The sequence below is a fragment of the Ascaphus truei genome, chromosome 3 (genome assembly GCF_040206685.1).
Source record: "Ascaphus truei isolate aAscTru1 chromosome 3, aAscTru1.hap1, whole genome shotgun sequence".
Classification (NCBI taxonomy): Eukaryota; Metazoa; Chordata; class Amphibia; order Anura; family Ascaphidae; genus Ascaphus; species Ascaphus truei.
In genome coordinates this window covers 243414551-243437638 of record NC_134485.1, presented here as the reverse complement: position 1 = coordinate 243437638, position 23088 = coordinate 243414551, and the positions used below count along the sequence as shown (strand labels likewise).

Here is a 23088-nt window from a genome sequence, read left to right as displayed (position 1 = left end):
CATTACAATGCTCAACGAGGACAGGTGTTCATTACTTCACAACACTCCCGTCACACTGTGAGCTCCTTCCAAGATTACGTACATACATCTATGACGTCTACATTTAAATGAACTGCGTAAATATGTTAATCTTCAAAACACTGAGTTCTGTCAAGGTTAGATTGGAAGGTCATACTCTGGTGAAAGTAGCACAGGGTATTGTGACCATGTTTCTCCAGAGCTGTGCTTCTTAGCAGCTATAACAGAGATTTTAACAAGAAAGGTAACAGCAGGCATCTTAAGAATTCCATAAATAATATGTTTGTGCATTGTCATCTACAAAAGAGTGATTTAAGAGACTATATACATTAAAAAACACACACGAGACCAAGGTGCAAAAGAAAAAGTAAACTGAGAAGATCGTAGGGTTGCCTTAATCCAAAAACAGGGAAGGGATAGGGGGTGATCAACTAAGAGCCACACTAATTTAATGAAAATTCGATAATTAACAGGTGGGTGCAAAACTGTGAACTGAAGTGAATCAGGAAAAATACAAGGCAGTGGCACAAATACAAATACAAGGCAATGCACTCAATAGAGAATTCACTTAAATGCACACCGCTTAAATATAAAATATAACCTTTATTGACATTACATAAAACATATGTTACCAATAATGTAAATGTAACCAAAATTTAAAAATAAGTTTGACGAACTGTCTGTCACCTGATCTAAATAGTAAACCGCTAAATAGCACGTTAAGCTAGTGATCTAGGAAATACAAGGCAGATACAGCAGTGGTATACGTAAACCACCTAGGACCAGAACTAAATTGCAAAAAGAAATGCCATATAATGATAGTATCAGGTTAGGTGCACAGTTACTACCATAAGTATAATGTGACCTCAGATAAAATCTAGTAGAGGTGTATATCAGGGACAGGGAACTCCCTTAATAATCAGGTTAAAGTGTGGACAATGCTGCTATCACAGAACAACTGGTCAGCTGTAAAATCGTCAAGCTAAAGTAAAAAGACTTCCAAGTAGGAGTCTTACAACATCACTACATGCCCTACTCACATTTCCCTCCAGCTATGGAGCTTCCTCAGGGACAGTTGTTACATTACCATAGGTAGATTTATATCTTGGGACTCACATACTGGCACTATCCTGTTGTGCCTGTGTTTATATATGTGTGGTGCTTAAGGTGATTACACCTGCATCTGTGTTTGTGTTACATTGGTGCAGGGTTGTTCTGTGATAGCAGGATTGTCCACACTTTAACCTGATTATTAAGGGAGTTCCCTGTCCCTGATATACACCTCTACTAGATTTTATCTGAGGTCACATTACACGTATGGTAGTAACTATGCACCTAACCTGGTACTATCATTATACTGTATGGCATTTCTTGGTGCAATTTAGTTCTGGTCCTAGGTGGTTTACGTATACCACTGCTGTATCTGCCTTGTATTTCCTAGATCACTAGTTTAACGTGCTATTTAGTGGTTTACTATTTAGATCAGGTGACAGACAGTTCGTCAAACTTATTTTTAAATTTTGGTTACACCTACATTATCGGTAATATATGTTTTATGTAATGTCAATAAAGGTTATATTTTATATTTAAGTGGTGTGCATTTAAGTGAATTCTCTATTTCCCCATGCCTTAATCCAGAAAGGTTTTAAAGAAAGAGGCAAATACATGTCATCTGTTCAGTGCTCAATGCATTAATGGAACATATCCAGTCACCTGAGCCTGCCCAGGAGGTATGGCTTCTTGTTTTAGGTGCCCATCTTTTAGTTTCTGTGGACTCCCAGAGGACACAAAGTTCTTAGCAGGGCTACTAAAGAGCTTGTTTTTCAAAGGGCTTTGGATCTTTTTGTTAGGACTGGCTTGGTTTTTCTTTCTGCTCCTTTTCTTTGCTTTCACAGCAGGCTTTTTCAGTTGTAGCAATGGATTTTTTGAAACTGCAAAACAAACCCCAAAGGTATAACAGAGGTTAGAGTATAAAGGAGCAGTCAAGGCCGGCTGGGATGTTTGCGGGGCTCGGTGCAGGGACATATGTGGGGCCTCGGCTCTCACCTCCTCCTCCGACGGCATCTCCTCAGCGTCCCGTCACCATGCCTGCGCGACGACGGGACATTATGGCCCAATGTGGCGTGATGTTGTCATGGCTTCACAGCACCATAGGGTGTCCCGCTATCTTAGTAACGTGCCGCCGCGCATCACGTGACGTCCCAAAGTCATGGCAATGCGACGCAATTTGACGTTGCAGAGCAATGATGACGGGACCCTGCACGAAATGCCGCCGGAGAAGGTCAAAGTTACAGAGGTGCCGCGCTCTCCCCGGCAGTCAGTTTAATTATTGTGGGGAAGAGAGCAGGGTCTTTGTAAGAGCGGGGTTTGTCGCGCCGGCAATGCCATCAAGCCGGTCCTGGGCACAACCCTCCCCCTTTTTTTGCTTTTATGCATAATGAGATGCACAGGGTCCCTGGAGCTGAAGCACCTTAATTTCAGGTCTGGGGAGCCCCTGATTTCCAAGATACGAACCTGGTACCACCCCGTCCAGGGTAAACAAAATGGTGGTTTAAATCTCTCCTGGGTTACATTGATCAATACAAATTTCTATATGCAGAAGTAGCGACGCTAGTTTTGCAGGCACGTATCTCGGGTATCAGGGAGTGTCCCCAAGACCTTAAATTAAGGTGGGTAAGCTCCAGGGAGCCCCCCGTTTCCCATCAGGGTAAATAAAAACAAAAAAGGGTAACCTGCATCTTTAAAGACAAAAACATACTGGCTCTCAGAACCATTATCGTGCCAAAAATATGATAAATTCTCATTAAATTGGCATGTTGTCTAACTCATACTTGCCAGAATATTTAACACTTTGGGTGTTCGATTGTCATAGACAATCCGGCACAGTTGGTTGTAACCCACTGTCTGAAGTCCTCCTCCGTGGTAATGGTGCCACGGCTCTCAGTGAGCCACAGCAGAAATTTCCTCTCGATACGAATTACAAAAGCAATGATGTTCACTGAACACCTAAAGGGTAAGGACAGGGCTTGGTCCTCGTGACGATCAGTGAACACCATTTTAACTTCTCGAAATGACAAGGCAATTGGTTCTCAGATAGTGCTCTCATTTCAGAGACAGGATACGTTACAAATTTAGTGAAGATTTATATATAGAGGACAAAATATACATGGAACACATGAAATATACATTGCCAGCACAGTATATAACAACACTCACTATGTAATCAAGATATTTATACAGTTCTTTTAGAAATATACAGAATAATTGCTGTGTGCAGTTTTAAAGTCATTACATTATATTTTCTTCTTAGCGAAGATTTTTAGTGGGAAAAAGACACAGAATCAGTGTGTCTAGTGCTCTCCCCTTTCTGTATTTCCTGTATAGAAAGCAACGTAATGCAAGACCCTTACACTACCAACCCTTTGACCATATAACCGATATGTGTCTTCATAGCATTGCAATGAATCCCCTATTATTGTTGTTGTTTTTTTTTTAAATTGCATCAGTGTGGGTCTCAGCAAGTGTGCCAGATTAAACATTAATAAGAAATTGGTAAGTAGCCTAACTTTATTTAAACAAATTAAAAAAGGATTTTTTTTTGCTCTTAGGCAGAAAAATTAATTAATAGAGTTGTAACATTTGTAAATCTTTAGACATGTGAAAGTGCTCATAAGTGGTATTTTTTATTTGCTGTCAATCTTTGGACAAATCATTTGGGATATCAGCTGTGTGTATATATATATATATATATATATATATATATATATATATATATATATATATATATATATATATATATATACATACATATATATATATATATATATATATATATATATATACATATATACACATATATATATATACATATACATATATATATACATATATATATATATACACATATTCAAAAACAAAAACACATCCAAAGAGGAATATACAGCTTAACCCCGTTATAGCACGGTCCTCGGGGGCCACCCGCGACCACCGCGTTATAAACGGGGTCGCGGGAAAAAAATGGCTGCCGAATTTTTTTTTTTTTTTTGTGGTGGTACTGTGTCCGCCAGAGGGGGAAATCTGAGAACTCTCCCAGCGTTCCCAGACCCGGTGGGGCAGTGGCAACAGCACACAGCACTTACCCGGCATCTGGCAGCTCTTCTCCCTGTCTCTGCTTCCTGCTTCTGCTTCCGTCTTGCGAGAGCAAGCTCTCTTAAAGAAACAGTGTGTCTCTGTGTGTGTGTGTGGGTGTGTATTTGACTGTGTGAGACTGTGTGTGTGTCAGTGTGCAGTGTGCTGTGAGTGTGTGCAGTGTGCTGTGAGTGTGTGCAGTGTGCTGTGTGTGTGTGCAGTGTGCTGTGAGTGTGTGCAGTGTATGTATGCAGTGTGCTGTGAGTGTATGCCGTGTGCTGTGAGTGTATGCCGTGTGCTGTGAGTGTATGCAGTGTGCTGTAAGTGTATGCAGTGTGCTGTGAGTGTATGCAGTGTGCTGTGAGTGTATGCAGTGTGCTGTGAGTGTATGCAGTGTGCTGTGAGTGTATGCAGTGTGCTGTGAGTGTATGCAGTGTGCTGTGAATGTATGCAGTGTGCTGTGAATGTATGCAGTGTGCTGTGAATGTATGCAGTGTGCTGTGAGTATGTGCAGTGTGCAGTATGCAGTGAGTGTGTACAGTGTGCTGTGAGTGTGTGCAGTGTGCTGTGAGTGTGTGCAGTGTGCTGTGAATGTATGCAGTGTGCTGTGAGTGTCTGCAAAAAAAAAAAACTTTAAAAAAAAATGTTTTTTTTTTTGAATTCGGGGTCCACGCTCAAACCGCGTTATAAGCGATCTGTGTTATAGCGGATCGCACTATAACGGGGTTGAGCTGTATATATATATATATATATATATATATATATATATATATATATATATATATATATATATATATATACACACACACCTCTTTGGATGTGTTTTTGTTAAGAAACTACTAAAACCAAACTATGTATATTGTAGACCAGCAGATGGCAGAAGTAATCGGCACATGCAGCGCCCCCTTCCATCTGATAAGGGAAAACACCAAGCACATTCTCACCAGCCCGTCTCTATATCGGCTCTTGCTCTTACCAAAGGTTGGATTTAGATTGACGCTGTTCTCTGATTGTCTATGCCTTTGGCCATATGCAGCTCTAAGCTCCTCCTGGAGATCTACAGGCAGGGCAGCAAATACTTCTGGATCCACCTGAGGAACCCCAAAAAAGCAACAAAACACTTTATTATATTTACCTAAATGGAAAAGTTCAAGGACATCAAATTGAATATACACCCTTCCACAATCCCAGGACAATGTTCACATTTCTTTGTCTTCAATAATAATAAGGATAGAGGTTAAAGGAGCAATTTCTGTTTTTTTTTTTTTAAATACAGGATTGAAGCAGGGGGTCTTTAGGGCTGAACTCCTTTAATTTCAGCTCGGAGGACCCCCGGCTTCCAAATATATTTACCTCCGAAGGGGGGTGCCAGTATCGCCTGTAGTTTAATGCTCCTGCGCCCCAGGGGCCAATAGGAAGTCGCCTTGGGTGATGTCACAGCCTCCTATTGGCCCGCATGAGCTTTGAAAATCGGCCATGATGTGAACCCTGGAACGCCTACTGGCCCCCACTACGGAGGTAAGTACCTCCAGAAGCAGGGTGTCACCGGAGCTGAAATTAACGGGGATCAGCTCCGAAGAACCCCTGCTTCAACCCAGTATTATAAAGGCGAAGAAAAAAATGAAGGGGAAAAAAACGGCTAGGACTACCTCTTTAAAAATTATCTTTCTTTTTAGCTAGCTCACACGCCAGAATTATGATTACCGAAGCAATACAGCTATGGGAGAAAAATGATCCCCCGCTCCCCCAAAAAGTATCATGCTGATTAGTTTAACAAAAATACTGATTGTTAGAAGGATACATGATCAGCTGATTTCAACATTACTATATAATGATTAAACTATGATTACATACACATAACACAAGCTCCAATATTGCTCATGTAATAGCTGAATAATGGGCGTTTGCAAAATAATGTGCATATTTACCCTCACCTGTGAAAAGGCTGGGAGAGCTATGACATTAATGCCTGCGCCCTCCCCTTGTTCTGTCAGCTCTGGTATCTGTAAAAGGACGGTTGCCACTGGCTGCTGTTGTAACCCATTTAAAGGCTCCTTTTTCCTTCCGGTGGGTGCTTCCCGCTGTTGGATTGCAAATGTTTGCTCCACCTGTTCTCTGATATCAGGAGGTAGTGCTTCTAGGACAGATGGATCAACCTGCAAATCAGCAAGATTTAAGCACAATAAAAAAAAAACTAATGTCCACAGTGTACAAATAATAACTTCATTTCATATCACTTTTCTCCCAATGGGACTTAACGCGCTTCACAAATACAACATTGTGCGTGGTACGCAGCACTGTACATAGAATTTTACACACTATATTTTTATAAAAATATAAAAAAATATTTGCACGTTTTTGATACAACCATTTTTATGAGTGTTGGCATTTTCTAGTCGGTGCAAAATGGAAGTTCCGAACAGAACTCCAGAATAGTCTGGTGCTGAAAAGCAGGGGTATACTGTATATTCCAATAAAGAGTTTTCTTCAGTATTGTTCCGCAACGTACAGTACTTCTTGTATAGCTAGTAATGTGTCAAATTTGTCAATAGAAAAAGAAAAAACACCTTTACTTGTCATTTATATGTTTCCGTTCAAGGAACGTCTGTTTACTGTATGTTTAAAATGTATATAAAAGTGAGTGATGCTGTTATTCCTTATAAATTGGTAAACAGTACACATTTACACTACTAAGACATGATAAATGGTATGTTCAATCCCTCTCAGTAACTTTGAATGTAATCTTTTTGATTAAAATTGTTAAAAACGAAGAAAAGTATTAAAATCATTCATGTTAATCTGCTGACATACGATGTAATATTGCCTAAATGCAGTTTGTCCTCCACTAGTTTTACATTATTAGACTAAAAACTTGGTTCATGCTAGTAATGCCTTAGCTGCGGTAGATTTTTCACCTTTTGCGATATTCACTTGGAGCAAAAAAGGCGTAATTTACCTGTGAAGGGGAGGGCACCTCAATGGTAAAATTGAGCCTTGATTTCACACGGATTGGGGAGTGTAGGCCATTTTTCTTGAGAGCGGACTCTGCTTTGCTAGTACTCGGGCTTTGACTGGATGTAACATGCTTATTATAAGATGGAATAAAAGAACATGTCCCGGATGCTGATGATATTTCACGATCCATGGCAGCAACAATAACTGATGGCAGAAAGCAAAACACTGATATCAGCTTATTGTTATTTCAAAACAATCAGATAAATATACTGAAGTTATAACTTTGCATTTGACCAAATTTAGATAAAGGCATTAAATAGCAAAAGTCTTGCAGGGAGCCGAAAGTTTCAACACATACAAGCAGTTCAATTCAAACAAACCGGAGCATGCAAATGCCATAACAAAGCTGACAAAGTAAACACTGATTTATTATGACTGATATTTATCCGTCACTTATATTTACTTATTGAAACACATTTTGAATATAATCTTATTATATCTTTTTTTTATTTTTTAATTGTGAGTTTTAACTTAGTGCAATCTGAATCATAATACAAACTCCCTCATCTTAGTTAGTAGATTGTCGGTGATGCGTACTCATTTTAGTAAAGAATAGTTAGGTATGTATCATACACATTTTAAGTTATGGTGGGTGAAAAAGGCAACAAGAAACCTCCACCGTATAGCATATAGCAAATAGCAAATAAAGAATATCACTTGTGAGCACATTCACATGTCTTACACAGGTCTGCGACCCTGCCTTTCACCATTATCCCCAGCATACAGTGCTTCCATTGCAGCAAGGGATTCTGGGGAAATGACATGCAAATGAGCACACCGTGTCACTTTTTGCCTGAAATCAATTCCCAATCCATTATTGAGATATATATATATATACATACATATACACACACGTTTGATGCATTACCACCATGCCCTACAATGCAACATTTTTATGAAGTCTGAGATATGTAATCAACTCCATTAGTAGCCTGCGGTGCCCTGTATCACATTGATCTGCTAGTTTCACCAGGACTAAAGCAGGTAATAATTATTTGGAAAACTGCAACTGTTATTGAGAGGGTTTTTCATTTTAAACATGATTCAAGTTACTCAGAAGCACATCTGTAACTTATACTTTACCCCTTTTCTTGTCTTCTTCTTCTGCAGGGGTCTTTGTTCCTTTCACTTGAAACATATCTATCAGTGAGCGTGACCCTCCAGGAAGGAGACCAGATTTCATTGACGAGGAACCAAAGGCCGATGATCGTTGGACTGGAACCAAGTGGTGTATTTGAATTCCAACCTGACCAAGTGAAATGATAAATAGGTGTTTCATTAGCACTCCACCATGACATGGAGGCTTGTCTTCCAAAAAAACACCACATTTTAACATATCTTGTGGTAACGAGCAGCAATTAAAAAAAAGTCCTAAAGATTACGGTTTCTGCAAAATCAAAAAAATCACAACACATGTAGCTGGAAATTGTTAACAAGAACGAGGGGAAAAAAGGTTGCACTAGTGAGTGACACTCACAGCTGCAAAAGGGGGTGCGCTGATGTTTACACAAGCTATTGAGTGTCCATAAATTCTGGGATGTATGATCTATGGAGAGGGAGGGGGGGGGGAGTTTCCCCGTGGTGTCTGATTGGTAAATGGTTAACCTATTAAAACAACTATGGATAGTAACCTAAAATAATGAACTGATTGCTAAACACAAAATGTGAAAATAAAAGTAACAAACCACCGATACTTAGATGCAATCCCTTGAAACAGCTCAGCAGAGTTCTACTCACAAATTGAATGCAATGTTTATATTACCAGTATTAATGTCCATTGATTATAGTCCAAAAATGGATTGATCCTCACAGTATGGTGAATAAAGGATTCTTGTGGTTGTTGACTATTGCATGCCCACACAAGAGGATACCACTCCACTTATTTACCTCAAACAGGAAAGAAAAAGAAATGAAGTGGAGGCGCAATGGAAAAATAGAATCAACTTTATATTCACCTTCAAAGTGAGTGGTCAATAGTAATTAAAATATACATATATGGTGCACTGCTAATGCAAAAACATGCATTAAATACATAAACAATTGTTAAAAGTGACCGTCCTACCACAGAGCTGGATCAGGCGCTCACACTGCTGCAATACAGCAACGCTGGAGGGGAAAATTGGAAGACGCCCAGGACGGTCCCATCTGACGGCGCACACCAAGGTGACCCACGGCCCCCGCCTACTCACGGAGGTAGTGAGTCCCAGCAGTGTGAGCGCCCGATCCAGCTGTGTGGCAGGGCGGTCCGGGCGTTAACCCCAGAGAGGAAGGAGCATGCAGGAGCTGACAGCCAGCAGCATTTAAGGCTACCACCTTACTCACAGGCAACTCTGACCTTTACACACTTTTACCAGTTCACATATATGATATTTAGCAATATCACTTTTGACAATTGTTTATGTATTTAATGCATGTTTTTGCATTAGCAGTGCACCATATATGTATATTTTAATTACTATTGACCACTCACTTTGAAGGTGAATATAAAGTTGATTCTATTTTTCCATTGCGCCTCCACTTCATTTCTTTTTCTTTCCTGTTAACAAGAACAACCTGATTACTTAAAGCAGCTCTCCAGGCTGGATTTCTTGTTTGTTTATTTTTAGTTATAGGACATAAGATGGGGGTCTTCAGAGCTTTACTATGTTAATTTAAGCTCCGGGGACCCCTTGCTTCCCGAGATTCAGACCTCTGTAGGGGGAGCCGGTATCTCTTCAGGTAGCAGCTCCGACGGAGCTCGTTGGGGCTAACATAATGGCGGCCTTAAATGTCCCACCTCTTGTAGGCCAATAGGAAGCCGTGAAATCATCCCTTGCAGCGTCTTATTGGCCCGCATGACGAGGGACATTTAAACCTGTAGAGAGATACCGGCACCCCCTACGGAGGTAAGTATCTCCCTGGAGCTGAAATTAACAGTCCGCTTCGGAGCCCCCCATCTCCAACCCCATAACTAAAATATATAAATAAAGTAAGAAATGCAACCTGGAGTGCTGCTTTAATAATTTAGCATATAAGAATATAGAATATTGAATTAGTTGTGGTCCACTTTATATACTAGAAGGATAAATGAATGCAAATATCATCTTAATGGCTTAAAGGGCACAGGTAAACCCATCATCTATTACAATCACCTCCAGTAATCATAGTACTGTATCAGCAAAATTTCATTTGAAAAAATGCAGCTGCATGTGATAAGTCATGTTACTCAGTACTTACTCCTCTCATATCCGATATGTTCAGCTTCATTGTATGGAACATATTCAGAGCTTCCTTTCCAATCACTTTGGCGCTGTCCGTTGCCTGGTCAAGAGTTACAGTCCTAAACCAAGATATTCTCAGTGAAACACAGGAATGTTAGAAACGCCACCTTACTACAAAACGCCATTCTGCAAGTATGTGGCTTTCCCAGTCACCCTGCGGCCTTGCCCCTATCCCCACCAAGATGTTTCATTAATATGCAGATCAAAAAACCCTCCTATACAAAACTGCCACGGTACAGAAAACTGTGCATCATTTAAAAACAACAATAATTCACTGACTCAAAGAATATATTTGCAAAGAGCTGCTAGCGGGATTTAAACCAGGTTTCTTTCATTTTAAACAGGGTAGGGGGATGTATATAAAAATCCTGGAAAGTCTGTTCGATACATACTCCATTACATTTCCAGTCCCCATGGCTGTCAAATGTGATAAACCTAAGCTAACTCACCTGGCAACATTGTCACAGATGCCATGGCCGCCATATTTTGCTGGTTCTAAGGGCGCACCTGCTTTTCTGACCATAATTTTCAGTGTCAGTTTCTTGCCTCTCATGCCCGCTGCTTCAAGCCTTCTCTGGATCTCTTCTGCAAGGTTCATGAGGAAAGCTTCTGCTTCTTTGGCCTAAGAGCAAGATATTGGGTTCCATTAATGTAACCAGTACTAATGTGAACAGAATAAGTGTGTGTACAGTTGTAAACCGCATAGAAATGTGTATATATATATATATATATATATATATATATATATATATATATACACATTTCTATGCGGTTTACAACTGTACACACACTTATTCTGTTCACATTAGTCTAATGTCTATAGTCTATAGACATTAGTCTATATATATATATATAGCAACTGTAAATATTACTGTATGTTCATTTGCATGTCTTAGACAGGTCTGCAACCCTGTCTTTCCCCATTGTCACACAATGGGGAAAGACAGGGTTGCAGACCTGTCTAAGACATGCAAATGAGCATACAGTAATATTTACAGTTGCTTTATGCTTTACTGTGGAGGGTTTCTGTCACTTTTTTTACCCACCATAACCTTATATATATATATATATATATATATATATATTTTAACATGGATTGACTGCATAGGTTCATTTTCAACAGGCAGCAGAGGGCAGATCATTCTGGTGACATTTTATTTTGTGATTATCTGACCAATAGGTGCATGGTACAGTATAACACTGCCGGTGATATAGGGAGGTTACAAAGAATGCTGAAGTATCATGGACTGTTAGGAAGAACTGTACAGAAAATATGTTCCTTTATTTACAGGCTATTTTACAGCAGAAAAGTCTGTAAATATCACAAAAATATTTCACAATGACATCCACAATTTAGTAATAACTGCTTATAACCCAATGTTTTTGTTTAAAAAAAAAAAATGTTGTGTGTGGTGAGCACGCGCATTGTAAGAAAAACTTTGTGTTTTGTCACAGAAATTGTATTTGCGATGGTGATGTTTTTAATTCAATGAAAGATTTGAGAGTACAATTTATTTTTGTTTTGAAATTTCTATACTGTCACTTGGTATACATGATATAATTGACCTATGATAACTAAAGTCAGATACAAATATTTTGGATTGTAAAGTATCTAAATGTGGTTACTCTCAAAAGTCTTTAATTCAATGTAAATCATAAAAATTAAAAACACAATTTCAGTGACAAAACCCAAAGACGTTTGACTTAGAACACGCGTGCTCAGCACACACACTCTTTTAAAAAAAATAATGATTACAGTCACTATATTATATTAATTTATATACAATTCATGTATTATATGTGTACACACCTTGCATGTTTTCCACTTCTGCCTTTTTTTTATTCTAAATGGTACATTTCTAAAAAAATTGTTATTTGCACTTCTATATTTATACTCACTTGGAATTCCTCTAGTAACAGTGGTGTGTGTGTGTGTGTGTGTGTGTGTGTGTGGGGGGGGGGGTGCCCTCCCTTCAACGCATGTGCAGAGTTATGCGTGGAGCCCGGTGGCCCCTTCTGCACATGTACGGAGTCCAGGGGCCCCTTCTGCACGGAGTCCAATGGCCCTTCTGCGCTTGCGCGAAGTCCGGTGGTCGCTTCTTCGCATGCGCGACCATCACCAGGCCATGACGTAACTTCTGTTACGCATTTGTGTTACAAGCAACAACGTTGTTCCTATCAAAAATCTGTAGGTGCCGCCAAAGAAGTTTCACTTCAATAATGTTCCTATTTGATATGAAAAGCCAAACAATCTTTGTATCTATTTTAAATTCTACCTTTTTTTTTTGCTAGTACAATTACGTGGACATCATACTTTTCTCTACAGTCTTGTGAACAAGCAAGATGGATGCCAAATGCTTAAATGTAACCTGCATGTTAAAGGCATCTGCATTTACTGGCAGCCTGAGGGCAGATAGGACGGCTGCAAGCGAAGTGCAGAATAAAAACTCTGCCCGAGTCCCAGAAAATATCTATATCTGAGCACCGAGATAAATATAGACGTAAATACATTACAACTCACGGCCTTGCTTACAAGGTAATACAATGTTTAGTAGCAGCCCAGACATTATCAGTTGTACCTGAGAAAACCGGATACCATAGTTGATCTCAGCAGACACAGATTTCCTCTCTTTTTCTTTTCGAATAGGCCTATCATCTAAACCACGACAGAATCTGCATAACATCTGCCCTGTTTTCGGCCCAAACTCCTTCTGGAGTTTAGATATTGTGATATTTTGGAGATCGCCACAGGTTTTAACGCCCATTGATGCCAATTTATACTCCATTGACCTGCCAACTCCTAAACGTAACACAGGAGAAACTATTTCAGACCAAGACTGTGACGGATAACAAGATGCAAACATATTTACAGCAGGGTGAAAATGTATCAAACAAGACCCGTTTGATAATTTTATAGGAGCACAAATGTGTAACCTTTACCTACATACAGTACAAGTGAGGAATGCATGTTATGCCCATAGCTTGAAAATGTACATATATAGCAGGCGTTGCAACAGGACACACACACACAACGCGCCAGTGGGAACAGACGTCATTTAAAAGGATTAGCCACACGCAAAAAAAAGGGCAAGACTGCCGCACTAGCGTATGTGCTGGCACCTACCAACAGGAGCAATAACGTGTACTACATCTGTAGCAGCAGCAGCAGCAGCAGCAGCAGCAGCAGCAGCAGCAGCAATGCCCTTGCACTACTATTACTATACATTAGCAGAACTGATGGGTCTCTCCTGGAGCAAAGATGCCAGCTCTTTCTTTTAGATTAACCCTAATCTTGAACAATTTACATTACCAATAAATACGGACTACAGATGCAGCGGCCGTTAGTCGAACAAATCACGGCGCCATTTTCGTGTGCGCTGCTGTACTCCACGCGGCATTAACACGGCCAATCACCCCAGGCACACGTGTTTATCGCGGTTGCTTTGTTTGAATTTCATGGATTGTGTGCAATTAAATGAAACAAATGAATTGTAATGTGTACAGTACTGTGCTACTGTGTCAATTTCAGGTGTTTAAAACCAGAACACTAAAATGCCATTTTCTGCTCTCGCGTCTTAAGGCGGTACGGTTGGAAGAAATCCCGCGCCATGACATGGGTATTCCGAGGTATACACCGCGTGAAGTGTTCGAATAACGGCCGCTGCAGCTGTATGTCAGGGTAAAGCACCCAGACATTGGGACGCAAATCTGTTTCACTAGTGCGTCTTCATTATGTTGATTGGCCAGCTATCAAAAAGTTAACAGTTGCCTTTTGAGGTCACCATAATGTCCAAAACTAAAAGAAACATTGGGGTTTGGGAGACAGACCTTTGTGCTAATATTCTGGGAAATCTCCTTGCTCAGGTGATGTAATTTTATTTTTAATTAGATAGGTTGCTTTAAGATCATATGCCTGTGCATTCAGTTTGTGAGAAACCTGCAAATACGTGCATACAAATGTCACTCCGACACCGAAGGCAAGAAGAGCGAATTAAAAATCTTAAATACATTTTTTTTTAATGAATATGTGTGGAGCAGTTTATAGAAGATATTGTAACCCACCCAATATGTAAGCTTATTACGCACACAAAGGTAATATTCTTACAATTCTGTTAAAACATTAACCATTACATACAGTTCATCAGGCAGACATTGCCAATGTCGTTTTGCTGTGAACGTCTGGAATAGTTTACCAAAGTGTATTATTTTCTCCCCCATGATTCAGTAGCTTGAGCTTGGTAAACACAGGGTAAACAGTCAATATTAAAAGAACTTATTATGCATCCTTATTTGCAAAAAACCCGACAGCAAATATCTCAGTCATGTGATAATATCCCCAATCCTCAAAAAGTTGCTCTCATGACAAACCTTACGTGGGTTCAGCGAGGGGGTGTTAATAAACATTATGGGGCTTATTCAGTAAAGCACAATAGTGCCCATTCCACGCCGCCACACACGGACACACAATCAAGTCCCTGGGACTTTCCGTGTGGTACTGTAGCATCGAATCGATACTATCGCACTATATTGAATAAACTCCTAAGAGAGGTTATCAAAATAATTAAGTAAAATGATAAATAAATGAAAACTGCAGACATATTTATTAGGATTTTTGAGCGTACGTATTGCTTTATTCCCATACATAATGTAGACTTATGCATCAAGCTTCCTAAAAGTGTTTACTTGCATATTCTGAATCAGATACCTGAAAATTGTTAATCAAATGATTGCAATTAATGCAGATTTATACCTGCTTAGATGTGGCAAAGTTTTATGACATTAATAAAGAAATAACATGAAAATGACCCACCTAGACACAAAATTGTACACTTTGCAATAAAACATGCATCATGTAACTCTTTCGGTAATAACTCCAAGTAACAGGTTTATGCACAGGATACTAAAGCAGTTAAAACCAAAACAAAGAGCCCTGATACATTGAAGCATATTTATAAGGGCTTATTTAATAATAAAAACCTTGCGTTTCGATTGAATCTATTGCACCATACTGATGCTAACATAACTAAGGCTGCGGCCATAGTGCGTGCGATGCTGCGCTCAGCACAAACAAAATACACTTACTATCAGGCCGGCCATAATGCGTGCGAGGAAACAGCAGAATTTTGAAGAGACAAATAATTTTGTTTTTTCGCCCGACAGCCGCGTCACGTGAGTGGTTCAGACAATGAGGGCGAACCAGCCTGGTAAAGTAAAGGCCATGTCTCCCCATCAGTTCACAGATCGCTCGGGCGACAGGCGCGCGCCACTCCTTGCGCTCTGTCGTGCGCGCCTGCATTATAAACGCAGCCTAAGAGTTAAGGTTACCTGGAAGATTACGAACTAGTTGGTCTCTGATAAAGTCATCCACTTCCTCTGGTTTTAAATGATACTGCCCATCTGGTTTTGCTTGACGGGTTGCCATTCTAGCCAGCAGAATATTGGAACCTGGAACAGTAACAAAAGAGACCATTTAATGTCTGACAGATCCTAACGTCCTGTAACATGGATCTAGGCTACCTTTTCAGTTTGCAGGGAGTGGTATTTTTCACTTTCTATTGTACAGTAATCCATGCCACTATGAGAACAGTGTATAGTAGATACTAAATGATATAGAATACATTTAATCTTTTTAAGAATAGCTGGGTTTGTAAGTAAAATTCAGACATCCCAGGTGACATTTACAGACTGTAGGAAAAATAAAGAAATGGAAGAACAGTCACTTTTCCCCTTGAATTCAGTTCTACAATGTAAGCACTTAAATATGAAAAATACATTTAGATGATAATTCCTTTCAATCATTCTTGCTAAGGCTGCGCTTATAGTGCCGGTGACATCGCGTCAAAACAAATGCATTGCTGCCGTCACGTGAGCTTATAGTAAGCGCAACGCGACGGAGCAACGGCTTGGTCGCGATTGCTGGAAGTGATCTCCAATTTGATTTTTCCAGCGACTGCAGCCTGACGTCACCGGCACTATAAGTGTAGACTAATAGTGAAGCTCCACATTTCAATCTTAGGCCACGCTTATAGTGCTGGCGACGTGACCGATGACGTCACCCGTCGCCACCAGCGAAAGTTATAATTTCATTTGAAGCGACGTCGCTGGCGACAAGGCCAGTGATGTCACTAAAAGGGGCGGGCCGCGTAATTTGATTGGTTTAGAGACAGACATGTGGCGACTGGGTATAAAAGATCAAATTTGCCCAGCTTCAAAATTTTTGCTCGCGACGTTGCTCCGTCGCCCCGTCGCCATCGTGCTTACTATAAGCGCTCGCGACGGAGTCAATGTATTTGTTTCGGAGCGACGTCGCGTCGCCGTGCACTATAAGCGCAGCCTTATACAAAACAGCAACAGAAAGAAACACCTCATCTGTTACAATTTTGCTAATGAAAATGTTCAAACGACATTTTCTTTGACTATATAACACACACACACACACACACACACACACACACACACACACACACACACACACACACACACACACACACACACACACACACACACACACACACACACACACACACACACACACACACACACACCAATGTTAAAAGCAAATAGTGTATACATTAAGATAACTAAGATCAATTAATGTTTAACAAAACATTTTTATTTCAGTGATGGGTGTAATAACTGTGCATATGATCATGTTGAGAAAATGCAGCAGTGCAGCTCGGCAAGACATTATCGCCTCTGCTATTGTAGCATCCTGCATTTGGGCTACTGCAACTACAGCACACACTGAATGCTTACGAAAGATATGTTACAAGAGTTGAATGGAAGAAACTGCTTATGATTCAGGTGCTGAATACAAGGATTATTTATCAAAACAGAATTCATAATACGTGTATAATGGAATCAACAGAGAAATGAGTTACAGTAAAACCTACACCGAAAAAGAATAAGCCATATCCCTTTTAAATTTTATTCCATTCAACATTTTTGTCCATTGTATGAGCTGGTTGGGGTCAAAAAAGTACATTTTGATGTAATTTGTGAGGATTTGGTATCAGCTGAATTCTTTTTGTTGTTATTCCTTTTACTGCAGGTAATTGGCATTATTAACCCAGACAGCTTCATCTTCTGACTCCATTACAAATCTTTATTCAGATTTTCTCCTCATAACAATTAATAGGATGTTTGAGTTGTGTGTATATATATATATACACAAGAAAAAGAAGCCCAAGGAGTAGCACTCAGGTTTACCATATGGCAATATCAAAATGTATTTATTGAATGTCACAAAAGGATAAAAAGAAGTAAGTAAAATTCTAAAAACACGGCATAGGTCCACCGTAGAGATATATATATATATATACACACGTAGTGAATCTACACTAGATCATACACAATTTGTATGACATTTGGAAACTTGCACTTGTCAAGATTCACTTTGATTAAAGTTTTTTTTTTTTTTTTTACTCATGGTGGAAATCATTGACAAAAGAAAATTCATTGTTAAAACCTAAATAAACATACAAACCTTACCTTGCATTTACAGTACTACTGAGTTACCTACATATACAGCGTCTGAGATGTCAGACACATTTCAGGGAAATGTTATTGGCAAATATATGTTATCTGAGTACAAGTCTTCTTCTTATTATTATTAATAATAATAATAATAATATGTATTGCATGCTTTATTTTCCCCTCATATACTTGATATAAACACACAGCCATGTAAAAGCACTCCGCATAACACAAACTGGAAACATATAAAAGTAATATCTGCTTACAGTCTATACAATCTATGGAAAAATGTAAGAAGTTGTGGAGTCCTTGGTTGATCTTTGCACAAGACCTAGCTTTGAATAATTCAGTTGCCTCGTGGTTTGTGCTGATTCTGTTGCCTCGTGGTTTGTGGTGATGTCGGTAAGGTTTGCTATGATTTCTGTGATTGTAGTTTTGTGTTAAATGTGACAATTTAAATACTTTAAAAGCAGCAATCCATGCAATAACATAAATGTGCGATTTAAAAAAAAAAAAAAAAAAAATCAGTTCTGTAGTATTAGATAATGCCTAGTATATTTTTAGTACATTTTTTTAAATTCAACTCTTAATGCCATTTTTAATGAGTTATAGTATTTAGCATCCTTTGATTTCTATAGTAAGTTTTATCCCACCTCCCCAGCTGTGCAATATCTTAGTAACACTTTCCTGTTTGTGATAATTTGTTGCCAATATTCCCAGCAGTTTGAGATGCAAACTGCAACAATAATGTTATCTTGGTAATATAAGAATACATTGTAGCTGCTGTGTTACACTGACTGAAGGATTGCTTGAAACTGAAAGGCAGCCATTTAGTGAACCCTGAGAAACAGGATTTTGCTGATCGATTACAGGAGAACCAATCGTTCAGCAGCTTAGATAATTATAACTGAATTGAAAAACCTAGACATCACCCCCTTCATGACAACATAATAGTTTTTTTAATTAATATACAGTATATTATGCCTTTCCATGGATGTATGGACTGGACTGGTATGGAAGAATAATATTTTCACATTATTTATATGTATAGCTATAACCAGGCTTTTGGTTAACCATAGCTATAAGAGTCGTGCTTTGTGTTTCATTGCGTTATGTGTAGTGTGTGTAGTGTGTGTAGTGTGTGTATAGTGTGTATAGTGTGTATAGTGTGTATAGTGTGTATAGTGTGTGTGTGTGTGTGTGTGTGTATAGTGTGTGTGTGTGTATAGTGTGTGTATAGTGTGTGTGTGTATGTGTGTGTGTGTATAGTGTGTGTGTGTATGTGTGTGTGTGTGTGTGTGTGTGTGTGTGTGTGTGTGTGTGTGTGTGTGTGTGTGTGTGTGTGTGTGTGTGTGTGTGTGTGTGTGTGTGTGTGTGTGTGTGTGTGTGTAATACGTTTTTTCCCTTCAAACTGTCCTTAATGCTGAAACTAATTTCTTTGTTTAGCTGGGCCCCTCACCTAAACTATTAACTGGAATTGCGACGTTTCGACTGATGCAACAGCCTTTCTCAAGTGTAAGTGGCATAATACATACAGCCCATAGTGTCTCTTATATATAGTCCCTACATCCAAAAGGTGCCCCGTGTTGGTGATTATCCGCCGGTGTCCTGCATTCACATCAGTCTGCACCGTTTGTTTGATCTTCAAACAAACGGTGCAGACTGATGGGAATGCAGGACACCGGCGGATAATCACCAACACGGGGCACCTTTTGGATGTAGGGACTATATATAAGAGACACTATGGGCTGTATGTATTATGCCACTTACACTTGAGAAAGGCTGTTGCATCAGTCGAAACGTCGCAATTTTGGCTCAATAAATGAAATTAGTTTGAAGCAAATCCGTAGTGCCCGGATTCATCTTTTTTTCTGCAAATTTATTACCTGCGCATCAATTGTTTAACCAGTTATTAGACTTCAATAAATTAGTATTTTCTGGAAGGGAGTCAAAAAGACAAAAAAAAAGTATATGTTAAATACCAAGAAATCTTTGTTATTAAGAATATAGTGCAACAAAGCAGTGCACCGGAATATAACCTAAATGAATATGAAACAGAAACAGGGGAGACCTAGTTATTCCCGTGTCGTAGTTTAAAATAAATATTTTAGAACTAGTGTGGCATGTACTTCCTAATCGTTAGCATAGCCCCAACCACCCTGCCTAAACATTACCTCTTCATCAGGGAAGGGTTTGTCACTTACTGTAAGTCCGATAGTGTTTGTTTGGCAAAAGTCCTGTTGAAGAGGTATGAGCTCAAAAGTGACATACCTGGATTGCTTATTTGCATTGTCATGGCCAGAATCAGGCGTTATGCCACTTTTTATTTTGGAAAGAATGTATGAGTAGTATTGGTAGCACACAAATGTTTTGTTCCTTCAGTGTGCCTTAAAGCAGCATCTCATGCGGTTCGTTATTTTTTATTCTCTTTTACGCAATCAATAGTGAGAGATGTTTACATTTTGAAACTCCCATACAAGAATTCTTATCCGGTGCTGTTTTGGACACTTATGAGAGACTTTGTAAGACTTTTCAAACTTCCCTATTGAATCCACCACTGCTGTGGAGACAGTGACGTCACTACACAGCGTCCCGCGACGGAGCGGCATCGCGGCACGCTGAGGGCACCCCAGCAAGCTGCGTTTTAACCTCTGTGCAGAGGATATACCTGCCGAGGTACAGGAGCAGCTTCATATCGGCCAGGAAGCCGGAGCGATTTCACCGAGCCCCAATACCAGCTGCTGAACCTGGCTGCATGAAGGGAAATCCCCTTGGGAGTGAAAGACTGACGTCCTGCCCCAGAATCAACCGAGCTGCATCAGCAGAGGGAAACAAGCACCTGAATCTACAGCCAACAGCTGCCGAGTGGTAAACAGTGTGATACACACTACATGCCTTTTACCAATCTCTTTCATGTACGCAGATATATTACCCCCTTCTCATTGGGAGACCTGATAGCAATCATTGTTTTTCCTTGCAAGCACTGGCAAAAGTAAGCAAAAATCTCAGCAATCAGGACCTGCTTTTGAGTGCCGTCTTTCAGAAAAAAATATATGTATGTTTTGGGGGATTGCCACTTTAACAGTTCTGTTCTTCATAAACTGTATGATATTTTCAACCTGCATGAGAATTGTGAATACTTTTTTGCAGTGTAGACCCAAGCAGGAAAACGTGTAGTAAGGCCTTGAACCTCTATGGCAAAAACATAAGCAGTTACAGAAACCATTGTATTGCACCTGTATTAACATTATAAATGTCACCACGTATACAATAATGCCAGTGCTGAGCCACAGGCCCAGATCCACAAATCTCAGTTAAAGAGGCAATCTAAGGCGACAGATCTTTTTGGGCGTATATATAAGGAGATATGGTATGTGTGGTGCTCAGAATCAGACCGGTAACTTCTGTAACATAATTGTAATTGAGACCATAGGCTTGGTGGTCTGGCGACGACGGAGTGCCCTTCAATAAAGTAATAATGCGTAATAACTGTAGGGGAAGTGACAAGTGGAGTCAGTTGGGACAGCCACTGTGATGTACACAATAATCACCCTAACAGTATATAAAGGAAGGAACTATGTCCATTGAATAGCAGGGTTTAGATAAGGCACATTGGCACTTTACCTGCGCATCCGGGAGGGCACTCTCAGAATCAGTAGCGTGCAATCCATCAGATAGGAAGTCCAGGAGGGTAGTTGGTGTAGATAGAGCACAGCTGCAGACGCCCTGCAATGTGAAGCAGGGAAAACAAAACCAGGCCACTCCGCAGTAGTATTATCAAAAAGTGTATTAAGCCAGCAAACACATACAGGGAACAAAAATAGAACAGATAGAACGCACCTACGCGTTTCGTACAATAGTACTTTATCAGTACTATTGTACGAAACGCGTAGGTGCGTTCTATCTGTTCTATTTTTGTTCCCTGTATGTGTTTGCTGGCTTAATACACTTTTTGATAATACTACTGCGGAGTGGCCTGGTTTTGTTTTCCCTGCTTCACATTGCAGGGCGTCTGCAGCTGTGCTCTATCTACACCAACTACCCTCCTGGGCGTATATATATACAGTAATATATATATACTGAACACCATTCATTTCAGCTCCCGGGACCCCATGCTTCCGGAGATATTTACATGTGAATTAGGTGCCAAAAGCCACTCTCCTTGGCTGCCAGGGTTCACACAATATGTCCGCTGTTCATATATTTCCTGGCCTGCGGGCCAATAGGAAGCTGTGACATCATCGGTGCGGCTTCCTATTGGCCCATGTGGCACGGGAGCTTCAAACTTGCTCAGCCGGAGCAGCAACCGGCACCTACTTCGCAGGAAAGTATGTCTGTAATCTGGGGGTCCCTGGAGCTGAAATTAATGGGGTTCAGCTTCGGAGACCCCCTGCTTCAAATCTATTAAAAAAAATGTTGACATCTTAGATTGCTCCTTTAAGGGACTTAATAAATATGTTATGCCTTAACCTGTATGTTAAAAGGGCAATAACATAACGTGAAATCTTGTTTTACCCCCAAAACAGCATTTTGTCAACTACTTATAACGGCCGTAAGTGCTAATAATATGCAAGCAAAACATGTACCTCAACATTGCATATCTGCTAAAAGGCTGTACGGGTTAACGCAGGGACTTCATCTTCCATTAATCATACCTAAAGGTGGCGGTATTCCCACCCGGACCATGAAATATGGGGTTTGGGGGAGAGGAAGAGGGAGTCCAATTGTAGTAAAATATATCCCCAAAACACTCCATTATACAACACGAGGAGAGATACCTGTGAACTCACCTGAGATACGTATAAAGGAGTCTTTTGAGAGGTATATAAGTTTACTCAACGAAAATAGGACTCCCACTTTCTCTCCCCCCCCCCTATTATTAGCAGATAATGCAATATTTTGTTACAATAACAATGTTAAGCCTATGCTAATTAGATTTCAGCCATTGTTTTTGCATACAATTCGCTTTGTGGATATGCGTTGACCTCAGGGAAAAGAGCTTCCATCACAGTGTTCGGTAATGTCACAATATGAGCCCTGAATTAACAGAATGCTGTGGATCTTGGCCACAACACTCATCCCTACGGATCCTTATCCATTCACAGCAATGTTTTATGTAGCCATTAAATGTATTAAACTCTATATAATCAGCATCTAATTGAACTAAAAAGACCAGTTTCCTACAGAACTA

General features: G+C 39.9%; 1 protein-coding gene across 1 annotated transcript in view; it reads right to left on the bottom strand.

The window, feature by feature from the left end:
- Positions 1-23088, bottom strand: part of REV1 (REV1 DNA directed polymerase) — a 130469-nt gene that overhangs the window by 8404 nt on the left and 98977 nt on the right. Inside the window, exons 12-20 of the mRNA XM_075590477.1 lie at positions 15747-15866; positions 13001-13221; positions 10871-11043; positions 10378-10480; positions 8245-8407; positions 7103-7305; positions 6081-6302; positions 5123-5237; positions 1732-1949 (exon numbers count right to left, since the gene is read on the bottom strand). Of these exons, the coding sequence (XP_075446592.1) occupies positions 1732-1949; positions 5123-5237; positions 6081-6302; positions 7103-7305; positions 8245-8407; positions 10378-10480; positions 10871-11043; positions 13001-13221; positions 15747-15866 (1538 nt within the window). The remainder of the gene's footprint in view (positions 1-1731; positions 1950-5122; positions 5238-6080; positions 6303-7102; positions 7306-8244; positions 8408-10377; positions 10481-10870; positions 11044-13000; positions 13222-15746; positions 15867-23088) is intronic.